Genomic DNA, 10,514 nt, shown 5'->3' on the forward strand with positions numbered 1-10,514 from the left:
ATCAATGACAGCGAAATTAAAAAAAAAAAAAGTAGAAAAAAAATGAACGAAACCAGAAGCTGGTTCTTTAAAAGAATTAACAAAATTGATAAACCACTAGCAGGACTGATCAAAAAGAAAAAAGAAAGGACCCAAATAAATAAAATCACAAATGAAAGAGGAGAGATCACAACCAACACCACAGAAATAAAAACAATAATAAGAGAATATTATGAAAAATTATATGCCAACAAATTGGGCTATCTGGAAGAGATGGACAAATTCCAAAACATGTAAACTACCAAAACTGAAACAGGAAGAAACAGAAAATTTGAACAGACCCATAACAAGTAAAGAAATTAAATCAGTAATAAAAAATCTCTCATAAAACAAAAGTTCAGAGCCAGATGGCTTTCCAGGGGAATTCTACCAAACATTTTAAGAAGAGTTAACATCTATTCTTTTTAAGCTGTTCCAAAATAATAAAAATGGAAGGAAAACTTCCAAACTCATTCTATGAGGACAGTATTACCTTGATTCCAAAACCAGACAAAGACCCCACTAAAACGGAGAACTATAGACCAATTTCCCTGATGAACATGGATGTAAAAATTCTCAAGATAATAGCAAACTGGATCCAACAATACATTAAAAGAATTATTCACCATGATCAAGTGGGATTTATTCCTGGAATGCAGGGTTGGTTCAATATCTGCAAATCAATCAATGTGATACATCACATTAATAAAAGGATAAGAACCACGTGATCCTCTCAACAGATGCAGAAAAAGCATTTGACAAAAAACAGCATCCTTTCTTGATAAAAACCCTCAAGAGGTATGGATAGAAGGAACACACCTCAAGATCATAAGGACATATATGAAAGACCCACAGCTAATATCATCCTCAATGGGGGAAGACTAAGAGCTTTTCCCCTACAGGCAGAAACACGACAGGGATGTCCACTCTCACCATTGTTATTCAACATAGTGTTGGAAGTCCTAGCCTCAGCAATCAGGCAGCAAAAAAGAAATAAAAGGCATCCAAATCAGCAGGAAGGAAGTCAAACTTTCACTATTTGCAGACGACATGATACTCTATGTGGAAAACCCAAAAGACTCAACCAAAAAACTGCTACAACTGATACATGAATTCAGCAAAGTCAAAGGATATAAAAACCAATGTACAGAAATTGGTTTCATTTCTATACACCAATAATGAAGCAGCAGAAAACAAAATCAAGGAATCAATCCTATTTACAATTGCACCAAAAACATAAGATACCTAAGAATAAATCTAACCAAAGAGGTAAAGATCTATACTCTGAAAACTACAAAACAGTAAGAAACAGAAAAATATTCCATGCTTGTGGATTGGAAGAACAAATAGTGTTAAAATGTTGATACTGCCCCAAATAATCTACATATTCAATGCACCCCTATCAAAATAACACCAGCATTCTTCACAGAGCTAGAACAAACAATTCTAAAATTTGCATGGAACCAGAAAAAAATCCCAAATAACCAAAGTACTGTTGGAAAAGAAAACCAAAGCAGGAGGCATCACAATTCTGGACTTCAAGCTGTATCAGAAAGCTGTAATCAAGAGAGTATGGTACTGTCACAAAAACAGACACTCAGATCAGTGGAACAGAATAGAGAACCCAGAAATGGACCCACAAACGTATGGCCAACTAACCTTTGGCAAAGCAGGAAAGAATATCTAATGGAAAAAAGAGTCTCTTCAGTAAATGGTGTTGGGAAAACTAGACAGAGACACGCAGAAGAATGAACCTGGACCACTTTCTTATACCACAGACAAAATAAACTCAAAATGGGTGAAAGACCTAAACGTAAGACAGGAAGCCATCAAAATCCTAGAGAAGAAAATAGACAACAACATCTTTGACCTCAGCTGTAACAACTTCTTACTTGACGTGTCTCTGGAGGCAAAGGAAACAAAAGCAAAGATGCTACTGGGACCTCATCAAGATAAAATGCTTCTGCAAAACGAAGGAAACAATCAGCAAAACTAAAAGTCAACCAATGGAACAGAAGATATTTGCAAGTGACATATCAAATAAAGAGTATCTGAACTCTATAAACAACTTATCAACCTCAACACCCAAAAAACCAATAATCCAGTGAAGAAATGGGCAAAAAAACCAGAATAGACACTTTTCCAATGAAAACATGGCTAACAGACACATGAGAAGATGCTCAACATCACTCATCACCAGAGAAATACAAATCAAAACCACAATGAGATACCACCTCACACCTGTCAGGATGGCTAACATTAACAACATAGGCAACAACAGATGTTAGCAAGGATGCAGAGAAAGAGGAACCCTTTTGTGCTGCTGGTGGGAATGCAAACTGGTGCAGCCACTCTGTAAGCCACTCAAAGACTCTTAAATACAGAGAGGAAACTGAGAGTTGCTGGCAGGGTGGTGGGTGGGGGGATGGGCTAAAAGGTAAATGGGTGATGGACATTAAGAAGGGCACTTGTTGGGATGAGCACTGGGTATTTTATGTTAGTATGAATCACTAAATTCTATTCCTGAAATCATTATTAGACTATACACTCACTAGCTTGGATTTAAAAAAAAAATTTAACGTTTTATTTTATTGTTTTAAGTGAGAGAGGAACAGAGCATGAGCTGGGGAGGGGCAGGGAGAGAGGGAGACAGAATCCAAAGCAGGCTCCAGACTCTGAGCTGTCAGCACAGAGCCTGACATGGGGCTCAAACCCACAAACTGTGAGAGCATGACCTCAGCAGAAGTCAGACGCTCAACTGACTGAGCCACCCAGGCGCCTCGCACTAACTTGGATTAAAAAAAAAAAAAAAGAAAAGAAAAGGAAAAAAACCCAATCTCCTGGGAAAGCATTTTCAAAAGTATTTTCTAAATCCTACCCACCCAAAAATACAAAGTAGAAAGCTCAGGATATGAGACCCAACTGGGCAGGAAAATTTTGAAGAAGCTGCCCAAATAATTCTGATGTTCAACCCTGATGAAGAAAACTGAAGTGCCAGTTTTAACTAATTCTGAAAATTTGATGAAATCAACTTTCTCTTCCTCCAGAAAACAAGATAAATGTTTAAAATAAAACAAGTACATGTCCAGAGCATTCTAGTAGAAGAACAGCAACATTAAAGTTCCCTCCACTTTCACTACAATTAACTATTAACTGCAAAAAACACATTAAAATAGTTCAGTGATACAAACCTCTTTATTACGGGCAAATGCAGAGAAAACATTCCCATAAGCAGCAAAGACTAGCCTCCCATCAGCTGCCATACAGCAGATATCCTGTGGGACAGAGTTACCTAGGTAAAAGACAATATAAAAGAAATAAGAAATTGTAAGATCTTGGCACAGATAGAAATCTCAATTATACATATACCATTTTTCATGGCTATAATTAAAAAATATGTATCTATGTGTAGATATATGAATAAAAACTAATAATCGGTATAAACTTGACTTCAATGTTACTTTATACTTTTAATAATAACTACCAGACTGAGAATATTAAATCACTTGATCTTCCCTAAGAGAATTAAAATCTAATATTTACAGACATTAAAATGTAATCCTAAAGAAATGAAAAGCTTTTTGAGGTTATTTGGAAAAAATTCACACTTCACATAAAAAACTGGCAGATATTTTTGTAGCAACATGGATGGAACTGGAGAGTGTGATGCTAAGTGAAATAAGCCATACAGAGAAAGACAGATACCATATGGTTTCACTCTTATGTGGATCCTGAGAAACATAACAGAAACCCATGGGGGAGGGGAAGGAAAAAAAAAAAAAAAAGAGGTTAGAGTGGGAGAGAGCCAAAGCATAAGAGACTGTTAAAAACTGAGAACAAACTGAGGGTTGATGGGGGGTGGGAGGGAGGGCAGGGTGGGTGATGGGTATTGAGGAGGGCACCTTTTGGGATGAGCACTGGGTGTTGTATGGAAACCAATTTGACAGTAAATTTCATATATTAAAAAAAAAAAAAAAAAAAAAAACTGGCAGATAGTTATCAACCCTTCATGTAAATGCCTTCAGGAATGTCACATTTACTTATAACTCTAGGAAAATTTTTAAAGTAAATCAAGACCTAACCCCTATTTAAGTCTATGCTTTGGGAAAACCTCAGAAAAATTCCCTATGATACTCTAAATCCTGACCCTTTAAATGAACAATACAGTTATCTACTCAGTCTTCTCCAAGGCAAATATGCCTATCACCTCTAGCCATTTCTCACACGATATGATTTCTTTATTCCTCTCTATCATGGTCACATTGGCCTTTTCTTCTTATTCCTTGTTTTAGGGGCAGGAGAGTTAGAAGATAGATGATTGTTTTAAGTATTTTTCATGCTGCATATTCTACTTTAAGATTTCATTCCCAGGACATCTGGGTGGCCCAGTCTGTTAAGCGTCTGACTCTCGATCTTAGCCCAGATCATGATCTCACGGTTCGTGAGCTCAAGCCCCACACTGGGCTCTGTACTGACAGTGCAGAGCCTGCTTGGGGTTCTCTCTCTCTCTCTCTCTGCCCCTCCCCCACACACGTGCTCGCTTGCTCTCTTTCAAAATAAACAAAATAAAACTTAAAAAAAAATTTCATTCCCCAAATACTATTTTTATAGGTTTATTAATCACTTTGTATTCAACTTAGGTTATAGTGCCCTTCTATAATCGTTTTAAAATTTTAAGTTAATCAGACACATACACTAGGTTCCTTATAGCTCTCCTCTGTTTCTGTTACAGAGATCACATTTCATGGTTATACTACAATCTCTCAGCCCTGGCAGGCCCTTTATTCTGTAAAACGGTTTCCAAAAAAAAATAAATTTTCCTTCTATTGGAAAAGTATCAAAACGTAGGAAAAGGGAAAACCCTTCCTGACAGTAGAAGGAATGATGGAACCCGAAAATCACTATTTGGTAATCATCATTCTAATAACTGGTTCAGGCAAGTACCATCACTAAGTGACAAAACGGTGGGTAAAACTCTCAAAAGTAACAGGATATTTACACTGTCTCACTGTATCTAACCACAAGATACTTATTAATTACAAAGAGTAAAACTTTAAAATTAATTACAAAGAGTAAAACTTTAAAATGGAGCCTCCTGACAAATGTTACCTTAATAAAATGATCAAAGTTACCACTGCCAGGAATAGAACCAATCAACAGCATGTGCCTGCTAATAAAATTCACTGAGAATTCTGAATTATTTCTTTGTTATTCTTGCCATCGTGCATAACCTGAATCTAATCATGAGAAAACAGCAGAAAAGGTCAAATTGAAGGACATTCTATAAAAGAACTGGCCTATACTCTTCAAAAATATCAATGCTGTGAAACACAAAGTCTAATGAACTATTCTAAATTTAAAAAGACTAAAGAGATGACAACTAAATGCAACATCTGATCCTATCCTGAACTTATTTTTTAACTATGTAAGTTTATCAGAAATACACAATGAATTTCTTATATATTCTTTAAGTCTTAAAATTAATGTCAAAAACTTAATATACTTAAAATTTTTTTTAACATTTATTTTTGAGCGACAGAGTGATACTGAACATGAGTGAGGGAGGGGCAGACAGAGAGGGAGACACAGAATCCAAAGCAGGCTCCAAGCCTCGAGCTGTCAGCACAGAGCCCAACACGGGGCTCAAACTCACGAAACACGAGATCATGACCTGAGCCAAAGTCAGACGCTTAATGGACTGAGCCACCCAGGTGCCCCCCAAATTTAATATTTTTAAAAGACACTAAACATGAATAAATTCAGGATGAAGTTTATACTTACTTACTGCCACCAGACTAAGTTTCTGAACCTGTTTTTAAAAAGAAAAAAAAATATATTAGATTATAATTGCTTTTGTTAATGAAAATTTAACACTTGAAAACTAAGATAATCTCATACATAAATCTGCTATGCTCTCTTTCCTAAAAAATATACTGACCCTAATTTTTCATTATTAGGAAAACTTATATTTTCAACTATTTCATCAAGAGTGGTGATGGAAGGGGGACATAAACGTTTTCTACAAAGGGTCATATAGTAAATACTTCAGGGCTTGGCAGGCTATGTGGTCTTTGCTGAAATTATGCAACTGCTAACAAAACTTGAAAGCAACCACATATAATATATAAACAAATGTGTACAGCTCTATTCCAATAAATTTGACTTATGTATACAGAAATTTGATTTTCATGTAATTTTAATATGTCATGACATATTATTAGTTTTTATTTTTTCTCCAACCATTTAAAAATGTCAAAACTGGGGCACCTGGGTGGCTCAGTCGGTTAACCGTCCGGGTTTGGCTCAGGTCATGATCTCGAGGTCCGTGAGTTCGAGCCCCGCGTCGGGCTCTGTGCTGACAGCTCAGAGCCTGGAGCCTGTTTCAGATTCTGTGTCTCCCTCTCTCTCTGACCCTCCCCCATTCATGCTCTGTCTCTCTCTGTCTCAAAAATAAATAAACGTTAAAAAAAAATTTTTTTTTAAATGTCAAAACCACCCATCTCTGAAGCACAGAGTTCAGTGAGGTATAAGTGTAAATTCAAATCCCAGAGATGCTAGAATATTAAGACTGAAAGGGCCCTTGGAGATCAAATTACATATCCCATATTTCTTTTTTCTTTCTTTTTTTTTTTTTTTTTTTTTTTTTTTACATATCCTATATTTCTTAAATGTAAACACACACAGGTCTCCATACCATGCAAAATTTAATTATATTGTATTCTACTACTGTGGAAAATTTTACTTAGAGATCATTATATTAGAATAAACTCAAACAAATAAACTCAAAACACTTAAACTCAAAAAGATAAACAAAAATGTCACATATATACAAAAACAAATGCAGGATAGGACTGGCTTGCAGGCTGTAATTAGCTGATCCCAATCTATGGTTACTGATCCAGCAACATGACCTTGACAAAATTAATCAGTCTCCCTGTGTCTCAAATTCCTCCTCATCTGTAAAATAAGAATTAAAATAAGTACCAGGCACCTGAGTGGCTCAGATGGTTAAGAATCCGACTCTTGATTTTAGCACAGGTCATGATTTCATTGTTCATTGGATGGAGCCCCTCTTCCTCACGGTCAGTGCAAAGCCCGATTGGGATTCTCTCTCTCCCTCTCTCCACCCCTTCACCACTAGCACGCCCGTGCGTGCGTGCTTTCTCTCTCTCTCTCTCAAAATAAATAAACTTAAAAAAAATTAAATAAAATAGGTACCTGCTTTATGGAGTTGTTATGAGTATTCAATGTATAAAATGTGTTAACGGAGCCAGGCATAATTAACGTTTAATAAACGTTAGCTGCCATCACCAGCACCACCTCCACTTTGGGCATGTCCCTCACTTTCCTCTTCCACTAACTCAACCAGCTACCAACAACCAACTCTTCTTGCTACTAACACATTTGCTTCCCACAATCCTTGAAAGAATGCAACTTCACAGCTCAGCTTCCACAAAAAGTGCTTAATCAACACTGGCTATTATCATCTTTATCATAAAGAAAAGCTCCCTGATTTCACAGAGCATGCATTCCTTCGGAGAAGATGAAGGGGAAAAAGTAAACAGCAACAAAAGACTATGATTCATAAGAAATTAAAGGAGAAAAACCATCACTAACAAGCAGGAAGCCCTGGGACAAATAACTTAATTTCTGAGATTGTTTCCTAGTTTATACAAGGGTGCTACGGAAAACGGTAAACGATACATATCTCACAAAGAAGTTGCTGCCAGGCTTAGACTAAGAAGCACCGTACGAGACCCTCAAATGTTAGTAGAAAATAGATGCTCAGGGGAAGTTTAAGGAAACTAGTTTGCTACCAAATGTGAACAGTCCCCAAAATCATAATTAATCTCACCCCCTCCAAGATCTTCCAATGTAGTTTAGTCTGAATTTCTAATCCAGCGTGTCAGAAATTGCACAATAAAATGTCTTACAAGTCCTTCTTCTGGTTAAGAGGGGGCAGAAACTGGTCTTAATCACGTTTACATCTTCAAGGGAACCTGAACAGACATTTACTGAACAAATACATTGCTATAGAACTGAAATGTTCTCTGGTACTTTTCCCTAGCAGGACATCCTCCGAAACTCGCCCCAAGCGGATTGCAAGGGCTACAACAACAGCACGTGGATGTGAACTCGTGATGAAACTGGACAGGTAGGAATTAGGGAAGAGACGGCAGAAATGCAAGCCCTTGATCAGTGGGGGAGCAGAGCAGGACTGCCCCTGGAGAGCGCTGAGGCAGCTCTCAGCTGGGGGCTAAAGGGGTGGTTCCCGGGAGGCTGGCGAAGGAAGAAGTCACTCACGTCATAGGTGTGGAAGCTCTTGCCCACGCAGGTCGTCACATAGAATCGGCGCTTCAGAGCACTGAACCGCACCACGTGTGGAATGTCGTTGCTAAAAAGCCCCAAAGCCCGGAAACCCGCGAACAGCGCGCTGCTGGTTCGACCTCCCGTCCCACCCTCCATCGATACTGCGGTCCAGGCTCCTCTGAGCTCCAGCCCCGATGAAAACCAGCGGACCAGGTCCTTCACTTCTTCTCGTGGCAGTTCTTTAGCCGCTCTACAAACTCACAAGACCTTCCGGTTTCCCCTGCCAATCGGTTAGCAGACACGGCTCTTAGTGCAATTGAAAAAGAACTCCCACCGGAGCTCGCAGAGGAGGCGCGACTTCGGTTCCGCTGGCGGTCGTCTCCAGGGTTCCAGAGGTGTTCCCCACGTCTGGTGGGGTTGAAAGAAAACTGCAACAGGGACCTTGGAGGAGGGCGAGCGGCAGGGGAAGCGGAACGACCCGGACGGTGAAGGGAGACCAGGTGTAGCGTTGACAGAGTCAAGTTAAACGTGCAGTTATAAAATTGCATAAAACCATGAGACTCTCGAGAAAATCTGAACACTGGATATTTGATGATATTAAGAAATTATTGTTGGGGCGCGTGGGTGGCTCGGTCGGTTGAACGTCCGACTTGGGCTGAGGTCATGATCTCGGGGTTGGTGAGTTCGAGCCCCGCGTCAGGCTCTGTGCTAACAGCTCAGAGCCTGGAGCCTGCCTCAGATTCTGTCTCTCTCTGTCTCTCTCTGCCCCTCCCCCACTCATATTCTCTAACTCTCTCTCTCTCTCTCTCTCTGTCAAAAGTAAACATAAAAAATTTTTAATAATACAAAAGAAATTATTGTTAATTTTTATATGTGATATTAGCATTGTGATTATGCTTTTAAAGATTCTTACCTTTTGTAGATAGATACCAACATATTTACGGATGAAGTGATATATCTGGGGTTTGCTTTCAAAATAACTGGGGATGAGGTGAAGCATTTAGATGAAATAGAGCTGGTAATTGTTTAATCTGGGGATTGGGTATTTGAGAGTTCACAATACTATCCCTATGCTTGAGTATAAAATTGAAATTTTCCATAATACAAAGATTTTTTTGTTTGTTTTTTACTGAGTTTGTTTACAGTAAAAAAAAATTGTAATATTGATGTGTTACTTTAAATCTGACTGATGGAAATGTGTACAAATGATTTTAACTACTAGATATGCATTTTTAAGAGTTTTGTAAATTGTGTGCAATGCAGATGTTGCTTTTATAATAAAGTTAAGATGTCTGCATGTATTGACAGTTTGAGAAGAAAATTGAAAAACGTCTTCAGGCTTTACAGTTCACAAGCCCTTGGCACCCATTATTTAATATAATCTTCAAATTAAAGCTGTGAATTTAGGACAAATATTGTATTACTGTTTTCTAAATGAGTAAACTGGTTCATTGGGGTTAAGTGATTTGTACAAAGTTCTGAGATTTTTTAGCATCCAAATCCAGACTAGCACTAGGTTTAGAAAAGGAGAAGAAGCTGGGGGGGGGGGGTGTCGCTGAAGGGCAGCTGGATGATAGGAAAATATGCATCCAGCAGTCACACTTTCAAGACCAAACTTTCAGTCACAGAATGGGTGTGGATTCACATTAGATAAGGAACCTGAAATTCCCAGAGATTACCTAATTTACCAAGGGTCACTTAATTAATAGTAGTCAGCAATTTGAATTTATCTCTGACAATCAGATTTATGTTCTTTAACCTCCATCTGGACAGTGAGGCAAAAGTTTAAAAAATTAGAGCCATCATTGAAGATTTAGTAGTATAGTAGCAGTAGATACACATGCCAGCTGTTGTGCTGTGGTTTTTTAAGGGGGATGTTAGTGGCTGATTGTGAGTTTTCCAGTTTAACTGTTGGCCAAAGTTTATTTCTCCCCACAAGTTGCCTCCCTGAGTTGCTTCCTATTCAGCTGCCAGCAAAGTGTGTGAATGTGTGGTGGGAGAAAAGGAACTAGCTATTACTCTTTTTGCTTAGAGATGCCCGTAAGGATACTAGTCACAAAGAATAAAAGAAAATGGAAATGTAGTAGAGCATTGACAAATGATGGTTTTCAATTTGATTCAACACACTGGGGCTTCACAAGATTCAGGTAAATTAAACATACAGCTGTGTCATGTTGTCATTTCTA

General features: G+C 38.2%; 1 protein-coding gene across 1 annotated transcript in view; it reads right to left on the reverse strand.

Annotated features, from left to right (window-relative positions):
* Positions 1-8,640, reverse strand: part of WDR36 (WD repeat domain 36) — a 41,024-nt gene extending 32,384 nt beyond the window's left edge. Inside the window, exons 1-3 of the mRNA XM_019450516.2 lie at positions 8,323-8,640; positions 5,800-5,827; positions 3,210-3,310 (exon numbers count right to left, since the gene is read on the reverse strand). Coding sequence (XP_019306061.1) covers positions 3,210-3,310; positions 5,800-5,827; positions 8,323-8,484 — 291 coding nt within the window. The 5' untranslated portion in view covers positions 8,485-8,640. The remainder of the gene's footprint in view (positions 1-3,209; positions 3,311-5,799; positions 5,828-8,322) is intronic.
* Between the last annotated feature and the right edge of the window lie 1,874 nt (positions 8,641-10,514).

This window comes from Panthera pardus, unplaced genomic scaffold (assembly GCF_024362965.1).
Source record: "Panthera pardus isolate Hobbes unplaced genomic scaffold, ASM2436296v1 HiC_scaffold_2, whole genome shotgun sequence".
NCBI classification, from domain to species: domain Eukaryota; kingdom Metazoa; phylum Chordata; class Mammalia; order Carnivora; family Felidae; genus Panthera; species Panthera pardus.